Raw genomic sequence first — 16,982 nt, 5'->3', positions numbered from 1 at the left:
GCCGCTGGCTGGAGTGGACCCCAGCACAGGCAAGGTTCAGCTGATCAGGGACATCATCAAGAGGAACATCCAGGTGAGGAGGAAGAGTGTGCTGGGGAGGGATGGCAGGATGGGCATAACAGATTCAGGGAGAGATGGAGGGTCAGACGAAAGTCAAAAGCTCACAGCCTCAGCACACAAGAGGGAGGAACCACAACTAAAACACTGAGCTGCTTCATGTACAGGAAGGGTTGATGGGATTCTAACTTCCTGTGTCTTTTGATTTTCCAAGGAACCGCCTAGTCTGTGGGGGGGAAGGAAAGCTGCAGGAGAGAAAGACTCCTCCCTGGAGCCTCCTGGCTCCGTCAGCTTGCACACTATGCGCACCAAGGGAAACCTGTCCTCCGAGGGGTCGGCACACTCACCTGCCGGGCTTATGCTGCTGTCCACTTCTGGAGCAGTCTTGGGTGAGGCTGAGGTAGAAGGGGGCTTCTCAGCAGCATCTCCAGCTGCTTCATCGTTCACTTCATCCTCCTTCTGCAAGGCTTCCATCCCTTCAGCCTCCTCTTCCTCTTCTTCTTCTGGCTCAGAGTTCTCCTCTTGGGAGTTCTCCTCCTCAGACTCACCCTCCTGACTCATGCTCCTTTCAGAAGCCAGCCAAGTCAGTTTCTCCATAGTCTCCTAAAAGCACCCCACAGAATGTTCATAAGGGCTCCTAGCAGCTCACAGAAGGCCAAAGGACAGGAGCAGTGTCAGGAGGATCTAAGGGAGCCAGGGCCACCACTCTGAATTAGAGAAGAAACCTGAGGGTACTGAGGCAGGACAGGCAGCACAACATGCCTTTGAAAGGCTGCCCTACTTCCTCAAGACGGCTTTCCTCTAACGTGACCCATACAACTGTCTGTAACTCCAGACCTGCCACCCTCACACAGACATACATGCAGGCAAAACACCAATGCACACAAACATAAATAAATTATTTAAAGGGGGGGGTCAGGGAGATGGGTCAGCAGGGGCAGACAAGGGCTGCCAAGCCTGACAGTTAGCTCAAATCCCGGGACCCACGTGATGGAAGGAGATAACCACCTCCTCCTGCTCCTCGGACCTCTACACACATGTCATGTCATGCACTTACCAACACAAATAAAAGAATAAATGTAAAAATAAAAAACAAAGTATGGGCAAGTGATTCAAGCACATCGCACAAGCCTCCTAAATTATGTTCCATACGCATTCAAAAGTCAAATCCCACTTTGTGACTCCACACGCAGGGAACGTTCCACTGAGTCCCCACACTGGCAACTACTCTGGCTCTCACCTGGAGCTCCGGGACAGAAAGCACGGACTCCTCCGAAGCTGACGACAGTTCATCTTCTTCATCTTGGGTGAGGTCATCAAAGTCCTCCTCCTCTTCTTCCTCAGGCCGTCTTTCTCTCCTCCAGTGTCTGGTCCTGCCGGGTCCCTACAGACTGACTGTCAGCAATGGCTCGAGTCCTCAGCCTTCCCTGGAGGCCTGCTGAGCACCGTCTCCTGCTCCACAGAGGACGGAGTACCTCTGGGCAACCCTCTGCTTGCCTCTCCACTTGGACTCCCCTCATCAGCGGCTCTTGGGACACGGAAAGGGACGAAGCTGCTCGGGTCTCCTCTGTCTGCACGACTGCTTCTTTCCTCCGCTCTCTAGCACTACTCGGCTTCTCCTGAGGGGAGCCACGGTCTAATTCCATAGAGTATTCTTCTTTCACTTTCTCAGCAATGTCCTGCTCGGGGAAGGTACTGGATATTTCCTCCACACGATCCTCAGCTTCCATCTTGACCATTTCTTCTAAATCTTCGATGTGGAGTTCAGAGATAACTGGAGACTCAAAGGCAATGGCTCTAAAGCTTGCCCATCCTCTTCATTTTTCACACCTGTCCAGCCACAGGCACTCGATTCTGAAGATCCCTCCTGGCTTTCCATTTTCACACCTGTCCAGGCACAGGCACTGGATTCTGAAGATCCCTCCTGGCTTTCCATTTTCACACCTGTCCAGCCACAGGCACTGGATTCTGAAGATCCCTCCTGGCTTTCCATTTTCACACCTGTCCAGCCACAGGCACTGGATTCTGAAGATCCCTCCTGGCTTTCTGTTTTCACAGCTGTCCAGACACAGGCACTGGATTCTGAAGATCCCTCCTGGCTTTCCATTTTCACACCTGTCCAGGCACAGGCACTGGATTCTGAAGATCCCTCCTGGCTTTCCATTTTCACACCTGTCCAGCCACAGGCACTGGATTCTGAAGATCCCTCCTGGCTTTCCATTTTCACACCTGTCCAGCCACAGGCACTGGATTCTGAGGATGCTTCCTGGTTTTCTGTTTTCACAATAGCCCAGCCACAGGCACTGGATTCTGAGGATGTTTCTTGGCTTTCCATACCTGATGAAGAACACCATGGCCTAGGATCCTCTTTGGAGAAGACAGTAGCACAGAGAGGATTTAGTTCCTGGGAATTTGACGTGGAGTCAGGGTTTTGAGGAGCATTTTTCCCTTCAGCAATATCCAAGTTCACTTGGACCTTATCTTCAGGAACAGATGATACAGGAAGTGTCAGAGGATTGCTCGAAACAATTAAGGGGAGATGGAGGAGGCCACGAGGGCTGATTTAACGGACAGGGGAAGGAAGTAGGATTAACAAGGAGAGTGGTGATGGGAATGGTCTGGGATTCGGGGCCACGGCGGCATTAACAGGCTGGATCACATTACATCCACTGGGTAGGCTTACCACCTTCACTGTGGCGGCAGGAACCGTGAAGATGACAGGTGTGGGGTGGATGATGGGGGCAGCTTTCACACAGGGAGAAACCTTGGTTCCTTTTCTTCTTGTAGGCTTCCGCCTCACATATGGCTTTCGAAATTTCGAAGGGGCGAGTGAGGGTAGCATTATCTTGGGTGCAGAGGAAGAAGGCAGTGGTGACTGAGACTCAGACAGGGGGAAGCTGGTCCTGGCTTCAGGACCGGAGGCCATAGTAGGCAGTGCTGCAGAAGACTCAAAACTATGTTCTCCGCTGACCGCCACTGAAGAGAAACCAGGAAGTGATTGTAAGACAGTGGCTGGCTGGATCAGATGAGGAATCTGAACCACTATGTTTCCTGGGAGGACTTCTGATTGAGTTGACCAAGTTGCTATTTTCCCTGTGTTGAACCCAGGCTGAACACAGGGGCTGGGCTGGATAAGAAGGGGCTTCTGGACCAATGGCCGGTTCAATCGCAAAGCCTTTCTGATGAAACGCTTGGAATCTGGCTTCAACTTGAGGACTACATCCTTGGGCATCAGCAGTGGGTATCGAGTTTCACTCCCCAATTCAGGGCAGGCTTTCTCTAAGTGCTGATCTGTGCCGGCTTCTGTGGCTCTGGTCATAGTTGCTCCGTCCTCAACGCCTTCAGCTGTTTTCCGAAGTTCATCCTGAATGGACTGTACACTGGCCTGCAGGAATAAGAACACTGTGCTCTAGCACATGTCAGAATTTAGGAGAAAGAAAAATGAGCTTTCTGGATTCTGAGGATTAGTGGAAGACAACCTCAAGATATAATCCCATGAAGGGTTTTTCCAGGCATCAATGTTCTAGGAAAACCACATCCCAAGTATAAAAACTCTTCCTGAATTTACTTTGGGAAATTATCATTTAACTCCACAGGAACTTTTCGGGTCTTCTGCCTCACACAGACATGGAAGGATGGACAGACCTTTAACCAGAATGGGAGCCGGTGTTCCTCCTTCTCTACGGGAGGCCTCCACTGCTGTGGCTGGGTCTCTTCACAGCACCTCATCAGAACTGGCAGCTGTTTGGTCTTCTTATAAAACTAGGCATGAAAACACAAATCATAAGTCATATTCTTTCAGACTGGGAAATGGGGTGGCTGATGGTTTCACACACAAAAATATCAGGTGTAAATGCTATGTATTTCTGCATTTCAAACAAAGTATCTCTAATTAATGAAGATTTCAAAATGTTCGATCTCTAAACGCAATTATCCATTCTGATTACCACTAAGACTCAAAATTATCCCAGCATGAGGTAGGCAGAGGCAGGTGGGTCTCTAAGTTCCAGGCCAGCCTAGTCTACAAAGTGAGTTTGAGAAGAGCCAGAGCTGTTAGACACACACACACACACACACACACACTCAGTTGCTCCAGCACACAGAGCGTACCCCTCACCTTACACAGAAGCTACTCTTCAGCAAGTAGCAGTGTGAAGTGGAAAAGCCACTCTAAAGCAAGCACAGGGTGCACAGCTGTGACCCCAGGGGGAGAGGAAGGGGGAGACTGCGACAGTTTCATTCCCAAAGGAAATGGCTGGAGGTGGTGACAGACACCTTTAACCCTAGCACTTGGAAGGAAAAGGCAGGTGGATCTCAGTAAGTTCAAGAGCAGCCTGGCCCACATAGCAAGCTCCAGGACAGCCAGAGCGACACAAAGAGATCCCATCTCAAATAAACAAACAAATGAATAAATATAAAAGAATAAATGGGACAGGCAACTGGCTTGAGCATGAGAAACTGAGTTCACATTGTAGAAGGAAGAACAGACTTTCTCAAGTTGTCCTCTGACCTCATGTGTGCACATGCCCCTCCCAAGGTAAATAAGTGTGATTTAAAAAAAACAAAACAATGAGGGGCTGGACAGTCAGTTCCACAGGTGAAAGTGCTTGCTGCTCTCACCAAGGACCTGGGTTTACTTCCAAAAACCCACACTGGGCAGCTCACACCCACCTGTAACCACAGTTAATAGATCCAAGTTCCCGATCCCCACAGGCATACACATGGTGCACATACACTCAGGCAGACAATAGACATAAAAGAACAAATCTGAAACACACACACACACACACACACACTTTAAGTAAATGTATAAATAAGGAGAACTGGGGATATGGTTTAATGATTGCTCCACTCCTACCTATGAAGGAGGAAAGAGAGGGAGGGGAGGAAGGAGGGAGGCAGAAGCAGGGAGAGGGAGGAAGGGAGGAGTGCATTACGGAGGTTATTAAATTAGATCTAAACCCAAATCAACAAGAAGTCGGTTATAGTTAGGGTTATGTAACAAGGGGTAAGCACACCACCTTCCAAAACTGTGGGTCACAAGGGAAAGGGATCAAACACTGTCATAACTAAAGCCTCAAAAAAATACCTAACTCTTTAAACCATTTAAATAATTCTCCTTTGTTTCTTTTTTTTACTTTTCTCTGTTTAACTAGGATATTGCTATGGAGTCCTGGAGAGTCCTAAACTCACAGCAATCCAGAGTCTCCGTCCTCTGGGTGCAGTGATCAGGGCCGCAACACCACACCTGGCTCACTGGACTAAGGATCCTCTGCATAACCTTGGCATCAGTGTCTGATGGAGAGCAGACTGGCAGCTGGAGAGGGGGCTGGGCGGTTAAGAGCTCCTGCTCTGATAGAGGACCCCGTTCAGTTCCCAGCACACAGGCACCCAGGTCAGGTGGCTCACAGGGACACATGACTACAGCTTAGGGCTCGGGGCCACTGCACACACTTGCACACACCCACACACACACAGACACATGCTTAATGAAAAACAGAACAAATCTTTCAAAACCCCAGAGAAAGCAGCACTGTGGAGGTTTACAGACACAATTCTGTCTACCTGAGAAGGTCAGAGTAAGGAGACACAATATGGCTAGAAGGAGCGAGGACTTGCATAATTTCTTACTCAGGAAATATCCGTAAGAGAGGCTAAGGTGAAGGTACTCCAGAGCAAATTAATGGATCAATGTCTTACAAAGGAAAGAGCAGGATGGACCTAACACAGTGGGAGGAATTGTCCTTTAAAGCAGCCTTCTTTGGGAGGGACCTCCCTGCCCTCCCTGAGGGCTGAGAGGAGGAGGAGGGCTGGGCGCTCCTCTGCAGGAGGCACAGGGAGCTTGCAGCAGACACTCACTTTAATCACGTTGTTAGGAGCTCTGTTCTGGTTGAGGTTCTTGATCCTCACCGTCAGCTGGTGAGCAGTCTTACAAGTTACAAGGTACTTGCTGATTAGAGGTTTAGGGAACTCTGTGCCTTCGAAGTGCTTCAGTCCTAAAGCTAACAGACTGAGAGAGAAGCAATGATACAACCTAACTTCACAGACCTTTCTTCAAAAGAGCTCTCCAAACTGCTCATGCTTCACAAGACTTTCTATACCTTCAGGCATTTACACAGTACTGAGTGTTTTAAGAACCAAACACACAGGGATCAATGGCATAGGCAAGACCCTGGATTAATCCAAGCACTGCTAAAATAAAATTTCTTTAAGTTCTTTGCACAAACATCCTTGGTGAGGCCTTGGGATAAAAACACGGAAGACACAAAAACAGCCACAAGTACACTCTCAACACCCAGGAGGCTGAGGCAGGAGACGACAGGGTCAAGACCAGCCTGGGTTCATGGCACAACCCTGTATCAAAAAACAAGGGCTGTGATGTAACTAACTCGTGGGTTACAGCTCTTGCCTACCATACAGAAGGCCACAGGACTGAATTCCAGCGCCCCCTAGTTTAGTTTCAAAGTTGCATTCAAAAATAATAACAAAAGAGCACAGCACATCACAGAGTGAGCTGTCCCAGGCCTGATGGCACACTGCTGCATCACACCCTGGGGAGGCGGGGAGGGAGGAGCACTGCTTTAAGCTGGAAGCCAACATGTGCTACACAAAAACACTGCTGCATCCCTCCTCGCAAACAAAACAAAACAAGAAAGCAAAACCCTACTACCAAAAACAAAGAAACAAACAAACAAACAAAAACCTGTTCTTAGGATGTAGAGGCAAGAGGATTCAAAGTTCAAGGCTATGTTGAGTAACATGACCTTTTCAAGTTCTATGATGGATACATAAGGGTCTGCCTCACACAATAATAATGAATAAATCAAAGAATAAAATGATAATTTGAAGTCCTAATTTTTCTTTTTGTTTTTGTTTTGTTGTTTTGTCTTTCACGAGAAGATTTCTCTGCATGGCCTTGGCTGTCCTGGAACCTGCTAGATAGACCAGGCTGGACTCAAACTCATAGATCCACCTGCCTCTTCCTCCCAAGTGCTAGGATTAAAGGCGTGGGCACCAGCCCCTGACAAGGCCTTATGTTTTTGAAAAACCTAATTATAAAATTATTTAAATTACTGAAGCTCTATCAGAATGCCATGAGAGAGCTGCGGCAGTAACTCATACAGTTCCTAGCAACACAAAGCCCAGAGTTTAACACCCAGCACCACAAACACCAGGCTAATGGCTCACATCTGTATTTCCACCATTTAGGAGGTAGGAGGAGGGTCAGAAACTAAAAGGCGAAGAGAGTAAAACAAACAAGAACCACGGTCTTTGGGCTGGAGGACAATAGGGTAGAAACTTCTTACTCTGAAGATCTGCTTTCAGTACTACTACAAGACTGGCTTACAATAAACCAAAGGTTAAACAATGCCTTTAAATGCTTCACAAATGTGTGTGGAGGGCTGGAGAGAGGGCTCAGGGCTTAGGAGCACAGCCCACTCTTCCAGAGGACCCAGGGTCAGAGAACAGCATCCACATGGTGACTCACCACAGTGCAGAACTCCAGCTCCAGGGAATCCAACTCCCTTTGCTGGCCTCTGTGGGCACTGCTTTGCACATGGGGCACAGACATACAAGCAGGCCAAACACCATTATACATAAAATGAGACAATGATAATAAAAAGCTTTAACCACAACTTGTGTGGCATGTCCTGCAAAAGACACTGTGGAAACTCTGTCCATCTACACGGCTTTTCTTTGGTCTGTGTCCTTACCATGCACATCTTATTTCACCTATGCTTCTCAAAAGCAACTGTCTTGTCTTTCACTAACGCATTCTTTTCATCCTCACAGTAAACTCACTTGTCCTCAGCCTTGGTAAAGATGATCTTATCCCGAGGATTATTTGCCTTCAGTGAACATATGGGGAGAAGCTCTGGATACATGAAAACCTTGTTTGTGGCCAGGATCCAAGCAACTTGCTTTGGCAAACAGGGAAATTCACTGGCTGTTAGAGAAGAAAAAAGAAAAAAAAAAAAATCTGTGATCAGTACAATCCAAGGACCAAAGGGTTTCACAAAAGTGTATAAATCCATTTTTATACAGAGCAGAGATCTACTTCTCTGACTTGACTCCCTCAAGTTTCCAGTCCTTTCTTTCTATTTTTTTTTTTAAAGATTTTATTTATTTATCATGTATACAGTGAGTGTTCAGCCTGCCCACCAAAAGAGGGCACCACAACTGTCTGTAATTCAAGTTCCGATGGATCCGACTCCCTCACAAAGATATGCAGGTCAAACACCAATGCATATAAAAATTAACAAAACCAAAAAAAAGGAATTACACATAAAAAAATTATTAAAGACTCGTCTCTGACTGCAAATCAAAGGCTGAAGTTGACTCATTCATTCATCGCCTACCCGTTTTCTTGACCGTTTTATGAGGACTGCAGTCAACGCTGACATGTGTGAAGTCTTCAATGAGCTGCATAGCTCCCATCCAGTTACAGGGTTGGAACAAGGTCTGAAACTTGGGGTTGAACTGTTGGTGAAGGGCGATGGAGTTCTCTGCAAAGGTTCCCAGCTCTTTCTGAGAATAAAGGACACAAGGGAGATCTGAGAGGATTCCAGACAACTAATGTCACAGTCCTCAGATTCTGAAGGGAAAAGGGCCCTTCCTGATAGGATTAGAGGCAGGTAAAAGTCTCCATTAATGGACATCATTCCATTATGACTACTCTGTCCTCATCCCCAGATATTGGGAACTGGACCTCCATTCATTTGTCACACTTGGGTTTAAAATCACTGAACATTCTGCAGTCTTGCAGACGCATCTTACACTCCCAAGTTAGAATCAAGATTCATCAGCAGAGCTGTTGAGAAGTATGCTCAAAGCCCTGGGTTTTAGCCTCAACACGGATGTGGGGGAGGGGAGTGAGAGGGAGGGGTGAGTTTGGAGGGGGGTTATATTAGATACACACACACACACACACACACACACACACACACACACACGCACACACGCACACACGCACACACGCACACACGCACACGCACACACCACCCCAGGCTTTTGAGAGTCTCACTCTGTAGCCCAGGAGAGCCCTGAACTCAGGATCCTCCTTTCTCATTCACCAAAGTACTAGAAATAAAGGGGATTACCACACCAACCTCTGATTGTAAAGAAATATTTTCTAAAGGTCTGGAAAGATGGCTCAGCAGTTAAAAAGTATCTATTGCTCTATACAGGACCCAGGCTCAGTGCCCAGCACCCACAAGGTTCATTACAAACCATTAATAAGGCTACTTTCAGGGAGATGTGACACCCTCTTTTGGCCTCCACAATCATCAAGCACACATGTTGCCCATATACATGCATGCAGGCAAAACACTCATACACAAAATAAAGCTAATTATTTAAAATTTTCTGAAATATGCACCAAAAGAAAATTTTCTCATGGTCATCTGAATACATTTAAAAAGTGAACAGACTTTTACCACAAATAAGTCTGGCATATTCAAACACACCATAGAACCACAAAAGGGCTTCCTCCAGGGCACTCTTACCTGAGAGCTCCTCCCAATAGGGAGTTCCTTCTGACCTCCTTTCACAGATCTACTATTAATTCTACAAGGATGAAAAAGGAGGGGGAAGGGAGAGGTGAAAGGGCATATGGGAAGGAGGAAGGACCATCAAAGTTTACAAATCTTTCAAAAACACTTAAAAAATATCATAAGCAAAATTAATTCTATACTAAACAAAGCTGAGCGTAACTTGGAGGAGACCCGATCTGGTGTTGGTGTGGGCCCGGGGTTCTGTTTATGTCTTTCCTCAGGACAATGAGGTTCCTCTTTGGATTCCTGAATGCTGTGTGTGCCCTGTGGCTGCTGCTGAAGCCCAACATGGCAGAGACCTATTGGGCCTTTGTGAAAAACTCTCTCCTTCTGATGCCAATGGGAATTGAGAGCCCAGTACGGCCAGCCTTGGCAAGCATTAACATAAGCCTAGGAACTGTAGCCATGCAGTCGAATTCTCCAGAAGGTAATGTATGGTAACTGCTCTTTCAAGTATGTTTGAGAACGTGTCACCCAGACGCCTTGGAGATTAAGGATAACTATGAAGGTCACTGATTTCCATTTTTTAACAGTAGCATGCCAGCTAAGCCTTTTGATTTTCACAATCCTCTTCAAGCTGGTGTAGTACCTACTTTTCAGGAGTGGCTCTGTGCAACATTTTTTGGCCTCCTGAAATTCAATTAGGCCCCTTTGAAGATACCTTAAAATTTATGAGCCTGAATGTAGCCATTATAAGACCTATAAGAATTATAAATATTATAAGAATGCAGCCATTATAAGTTATGCTCCTTGTGAGCTGCCTGTTTTTTTTTTTTTTGTTTGTTTGTTTGTTTGCTTTTTATGGTTCTTAGTTGTTCTTTTGCAGAGCTGCCAGCTTAAGTCATGCTGGGATCAAGAAAAATAAGCCCTGGCAGTTCATGTACCTGGAGTTGTATACATGCCTGTGGATGCCCACACACTCCAGAAGAGAATTTGACATTGCTGCTGCCGTTGTTGCTGTTATAGCAGAGGCGGCCACCGCTACTACTGTTTCTGGGATTACCAACTCATAATTGCTTACTACAGCTAGCACAGTGGAGACCCTGGCAGCAAAAGTAGCTACCACAGTTAGTTTATCTTCCATTCTATTGGGCATGATAAATATAATTCAATAGTTATATACATTTCGATTGGCTTTGAAAACTATAAATTTATAAACTCAAGTTCCATTTGCTTTTGGGATACCATCTTACAAAGGACTCCAATTTGTAGTAAGGCTCATTAAGGAAGGGAATGGCTCAGCTGCCTTTAGCCTACTGGCTATGGGTGAGATAGGACCTCTGTTGGTCATTTCTGTGTCGAACACACAGATTGCAAGCCCAGCGCCACTTTGAGATCTTTGGCAGCAATTAACTATGCAGCTCACACACGATTGAGCCTGTATGATAATGAGTATTCAGAGACGGGTAATGCCTGAGGGGCGCTCACCAACCTAAGACAGAGCACCTGTGTGGCCTGGGGAGGTGTCTCCATGACGGGTAAGGTGACCTGCTGACGTCCCACGCAACCCAAGTCAGAAGCTCAATTTTTAGGAAAAGGGGGACCTGTAGGTCCCTGGCCCCCATTTTGGGTAACTGTTGCCTTGCTTGCTGACCTTGACCTTGATATCCTCCTATGCTAAATCCCTGCCGATTATCACCCTCCTGAATGCTTAAGGGAAGTTCCGTGTCTGTGTATCCTGCATAATGGGCGTTAACAGCTTAGATGCAAGATTGTAAAACGTCAGTAGCGAACTTCTGCCCTCCGGGGTCCTCCCATTGTGCTGTAAGCCTGTATTTAAGATCTCTTCCCTCCTTCAATATTGGCATTCAGCATTTAAAAAAAAAAAAAAAAAAGCTGAGCCTAATAAACAGGTCATGAACTCAACATCCTTAAAAACAAAAGTATCAAAGGGTGAGAGAGCCGGGAGGCTCACTTAGGAGAGTGCTTGCCTAACGTGCAGGAAGTCCTGTGTTATATTTGAAGGACCCCATAAATTGGCCACTGTGTGTACATCCGTAACTAGGCCCTTATGAAGCAGAGGCAGGGCAATCAGAAGCATAAGGTGAACTACAGGAGTCTGAGGCTACCTTGGACTACGTGAGACCCTGTCTCAAAAAAAAAAAAAAAAAATGGATCCCAAGATGAGGAGGATGCAATTAAAATGACATCAGAATGTTTCCTGAGACTCAGTGTTCTGTCAAGCAAAAGAACAACAGGTCCAGCGACCAAACACATCCAATAGAGAAGGAGAAACACAGATCACACCCAGTGAGTAACATTCACCTGAAAACTGACCTGTCAGCCTAACGTCAAACTTAAGTCTTCAGAGTTATAGATGTGTGGAACCTTACCAGAAATACTCTGGTGGTGCTGGCCTCGGAGCTGAGGTTGGGGTTGGAGGTGGTGAGAAGGTGGATTTGTGTCAAGAGCTGAACATGCTGGGAAGGAAAAAAACAGACACTTCATAATGTTGCCATTTCAGAAACACAGATCTTACCAAGAAGTCTGCAAATGTATCACACACATCTTGCTTCTCAGAGGCATTAGAGCAGAGCAGGATCTTGGTATGAATTTCTGAGATATTTTCCTCAGAACAAAACCACAAACTCAGACAAACTTGAACCTCACACTAGAGAGACTAAGACTGAGAGAGGAAAATGCAACACTGACAGTTACTCAAGTGTGAATGTGTGGTCGAGAACTCTGAATTCCCTCATCCTGAGAATTAGCGAGGTCTCTATCTACGTTCCTGCTCTTCTCTCAAGGTCTTACGGACTCGGGGTCCTATGGCCCCGGTCTCCACGGGAAGCAGGACAGCCATCTCTGACTTTACAACACTGCTCCCTTTCGGCTTCAGTGTTAAGCTAGGAGATGATGCAATCACATGGCAATGAGAAAGTCTTGCCTGCTGCATCTGCTGCTGAAGCCTGCTCCTCTGTGCTGCGTCTAGAATCAGAGCCTGATGCACCGTCTCCTTCTGGGGTTTAAGCCTCTCCACTTCAGGCTGTGGTTTGGAGGAAGATTTTTTCATTTTCAGTTGTTCAAGCAGCTCTTTCACCGTCCGGTGTCGTTCATTTAGCAAGTTGGCCAATGGTTCCTCAAACCTATTCCCACAAGGAAAAAAAATCTGTATATTTTCATAGGTCATCAAATTCCTTGAAATGACATCTGAACCAAGCCTGAACAATGTCCACTTATTTTTTTTAATTATTTTGATTTTTTAAGATAAACTTTAATTTTTTATATTTTATGTGCATGGGTGTTTTGTCTGCATGTGTGTCTGTGTGAGGGTGTCAGATCCTCTGTAACTGCAGTTACAGACAGTGGTGAGCTGCCATGTGGTTGCTGGAATTGAACCTGGGTCCTCTGGAAGAGCAGCCAGTGCTCTTAACCACTGAGCCATTTCTCCACAGCATGTCTATACTTTTGATCTTCAAATCTCACTATAACCAGTATCCATGCTCCTTAAACAAATCATTTCCTCAGACTGTTAGGATTACATTCAAATGAAATAATTCTGTTCCCCGAGAAGAGCACATGCCTAGAATGCTTGAAGCCCTGGGGTCAATCTCTAGCAATGCCAAAGATTTTGAATTATCTTTCACCTTCTGATATAATAACTTGTTTATACACAAAGAGAGAAAAATTAAATTAAAAGGAAAAGCAGAGCCGGGTGGTGGTGGCGCACGCCTGTAATCCCAGCACTTGGGAGGCAGAGGCAGGTGGATCTCTGTGAGTTCAAGGCCAGCCTGGTCGACAGAGCTAGTCCAGGACAGGCTCCAAAGCTACAGAGAAACCCTTTCTCAAAAAACCAAAAAAAAAAAAAAAAAAAAAAAAAGGAAACGCAGAGAAACACCTGTGTAACAGACTGCCACAGCACCTGGGCCCTCACCATCCTTGCAAGCATTCTACCAACACATCTACTCTATGACGTCTTCCCAACAAGGCGGGTGGAGAAGCTTCCAAAAGCACACCATGTGGTCTCTCATTTACCTTCTACTCCAGCCCTTTCGATTCTGGCTGCCCTTCATTCATTTCTTTAAAAGAGAAGGCCCAGGGTGAGGCTATACTTGCGTTACATGTAGAAAATACTTGTTTTATAACTGAGTTCTGGGTTTGATTCCTAGGAACAAAAACAAAAACACAGAAACCTGCCAAAGCCTTGCTACCATGTAACAAGAAAGAAATGCTAAAACTCACAGCAGCCTAGATGAAGACAGAGTGGCTAGTTCAAACATTGCTATACTACCTCCATGCAAGTATCTTTCACCCATTCAAACTCCTTTCTGGTGTTGCCTGACCACAACTGTGCATCCTGTCCACAACCGGGCTGTCCTGGAACTCATGTCATACACCATCTGGCCTTGAACTCACGAACATCAGGTTGATTTATTTTTATTCATGTGTATGAATGTTTTGCTGGCATGTATGTCTGTGTACTACATTAAGGTATACCAGTTTTCTTCAAGATTCAAACATCCCATCATTTCAGGGAACCTCTCAAGACTGGAAATAAATTACCAAAATATCACCAGGAAGTCCCTGAAACTGACCAGATTCACTGGGCTCCTCCTTGCTAGGAGTAAACATTTATTCTGCTGAGGATCACTCTCACACAATTAAGCTGCAAACAAGAAGCAGAGATCATCCAAGCATTCCAACTGATATAAATGGTTTCCATGCTGTGTTGGACATCACTAACATTTTGCTTCAGTATTCCCTTAGCTGCTGAAATGATGTATGCTTGGACTGGACATCATGGCCTTCAGAGAGAACCCCTACTCTCTGTAAAAATGTCTCCTTATAAAATGCTAACCTTTAGAATTCTTAAAGATTGGCAAAAGTATTCGGAAGAATAGTAAAATCAGCAAACGAGTTTAAACAAAGATATCCTCAGGACTTAAGGTATTGTTTTGTTTCCCTTAGTTTTTTATTCTTCTCTCATATGTTAAATCCAGACTTCAGTTTGCCCTCCCCTCCTGGACCCCTATCCTTCCCCATGACGGATCCACTCCACCTCCTATCCCTTCAGAAAGGGCAGGCTGCCCTGGGATATCAACCAAACACGGCATACCAAGTTGAAGTAAGACTAGGCACTTCCTCTCATATTAAAGCTGGACGAGGCAACCCAATAGAAGGAAAAGGGTCCTAAAAGCAGGTAACAGAGTCAAGGACAGCCCCGTTCCCACTCTTAGGAGTCCCACAAGAAGACCAAGCTACAAAAGCATGACATATCTGCTGTCGGATGGTCTGTATGTCAAATTGCTCTGATTGGTCAATAAATAAAACACTGATTGGCCAGTGGCCAGGCAGGAAGTAGGTGGGACAAGGAGAGAGGAGAATTCTGGGAAGCAGAAGGCTGAGGAGAGAGACATTGCAGCCACGGCCAGGAGAAGCAGCATTTAAAGATGCCGGTAAGCCACCAGCCACGTGGCAAGGTATAGATTTATAGAAATGGGTTAATTTAAGATATAAGAACAGTTAGCAAGAAGCCCGCCACGGCCATACAGTTTGAAGCAAAATAAGTCTCTGTGTTTACTTGGTTGGGTCTGAGCGGCTGTGGGACTGGCGGGTGACAAAGATTTGTCCTGACTGTGTCAAGGCAGGAAAACTCTAGCTACACATATCTGCAGAGGCCCCAGCTCAGACCCAGGAAGGCTCCCTGATGGTTGGTTCAGTCTCTGTGAACCCCACAGCCCAGGTTAGTTGATTCACTTAAAAGGATTGTGGGTGAAAACTCAGTACAAGAGGTAGGTTACTGCTGTCTGAGCTAGTCAGTAGTCAGGGATGCCCTGAGGCTCCATAAACCATAACTGCTGCTAACTGCTGTCCAGAACTACATAGTACATTCCTTTACTAAAGACTCTGCACACTTCTGTCACAGGACATACAAAAATCTAGCTGTCATGGAGCTAGAAATAGCCTTCCTGGAGGCTGTCTTTATCCTAGGTCAAAACTACCATGCAGGCTGTTTGTGGAAAAATCACCACCAAAAGTGCTGCTCAGCTATGAAGTCTACATGATGCACTATCAGCATGACAGGCAAGATGCTGCTGCTTTTGGTACAACCAATTGCTTGCCTCTTGGATTTAAGACCCAGCTCACAGGAGGGAACTCATGTTAGGTTCTGTAAGCCAGGGCAAAGACTTGTGGCTGTGGAGGTCATAGGCCCCTGGGTCAAGGTAACTGCTCTGTAAATGGACGTGATATACCTGCAGACCGCCTTTTCGTGATGGGTGTTTATGTCTACACGTAAGGTTGTTCATGTGACTACAGGTACCCAGAGGTCACAAGAGGTTATCTAATCCTCTGGAGCTGGAGTTACAGGGGATGGCACCTGACGTGGGTGCTGGCACTGAACTCTGATCCTCTCAAAGAACAGTCTGAGCTCTCAACCTCTGAGCCATTTCTCCAGACCCTTGGTTTTTGGTTTGGTAACTCGTTTGCTAAGTCCAGGACCAGTTCAGGAGTGAACACAACAGGGCAATCAAGCTCAGATTCCCAGTAGCTGCCGAAGGAGGAGATGAAGAAGAGAAAGAATGAAAGCTGTGCCCTTTGGAGCCCAGGACAGCATGCTCAGCAATGCACATTAACAAGCAGTCGAATGGGTGTGTCTAAGTGGGTGGAGAACAAGTGAAAACGTCCAGAGAGTCAGCAATCCATGCTTAGGCTTTGGGCCAGCATCAGGAGATAGGAGCAGGGAAAGAAGGGGCTGGTACAGTGGTTAAGAGCACTTACTGTACCACTTCCTGTTCATGCAGAAGACTCAGTTTGACTCCCAGCACCCACACAGTGGCTCACAACCATCTATAACTCCAGGTCCAGGGGATCCAATGCCACCTTCTGTCTTCAGTTCACTGCATGCATGTGATGCTCAGCCATATATGCACACAAAACACCCACCCAAAACAGTTAAATTTAAAAAAAAAAAAAAGGGGCAGGATAAGGAAAACTCATGTTTTTTTGTTTTTGTTTTAACTAAGAATACAGCAAAGAGGCAGCTTATTTGTGAAGATATGCAAGCAACTGCCTAAGCTGTCTTCTATATATTTATGTGCATATTATAGAGGACAGCTTCTATTAGCCTTGGTTCTAGAGGGAATCCCTACCCCCCCCACCTTTTTTTTTTTTTTTTTGCTTTTTCAGGAGAGTAGTTAACACAGAAACCATAAGCAGTCGAGCTGCTGCTGTGGTACAGTGACCTAAGTCTGTTGAATCTTCTGGCCTGAAGGCCGAAGACTGACACTGCCCTGATACTTTTGCCCCCAGTGAAATCCAGATCCCCATGGAGGACCCCAGGGTGATTGTCCGGTGGCAGATAAGTCTACGTCATTGTTTAATTAGATTCAGAAGCTACCAGGTCTATACTACCTGCTTTTACTCCAGGGA

The 16,982-nt window shown here is 46.0% G+C and overlaps 1 protein-coding gene across 1 annotated transcript; it reads right to left on the bottom strand.

Moving 5' to 3' along the window:
* Nucleotides 1-16,435, bottom strand: LOC114707931 (GON-4-like protein). Its single transcript, XM_037206770.1, is given in 15 exon segments — nucleotides 1-91; nucleotides 405-660; nucleotides 1,298-1,404; nucleotides 1,407-1,580; nucleotides 1,583-1,810; nucleotides 1,813-2,597; nucleotides 2,599-2,677; nucleotides 2,680-3,442; nucleotides 3,703-3,819; nucleotides 5,917-6,067; nucleotides 7,861-8,005; nucleotides 8,418-8,586; nucleotides 11,945-12,031; nucleotides 12,499-12,697; nucleotides 16,332-16,435. Coding segments are annotated over 14 exon segments (3,222 nt in total). The 5' UTR covers nucleotides 12,625-12,697; nucleotides 16,332-16,435; the 3' UTR covers nucleotides 1-56.
* Between the last annotated feature and the right edge of the window lie 547 nt (nucleotides 16,436-16,982).

Source organism: Peromyscus leucopus, chromosome 6, assembly GCF_004664715.2.
Source record: "Peromyscus leucopus breed LL Stock chromosome 6, UCI_PerLeu_2.1, whole genome shotgun sequence".
Lineage (NCBI taxonomy): Eukaryota > Metazoa > Chordata > Mammalia > Rodentia > Cricetidae > Peromyscus > Peromyscus leucopus.
Note: the sequence above shows the minus strand (reverse complement) of the source record. Positions and strands in the feature narration are given on the sequence as shown.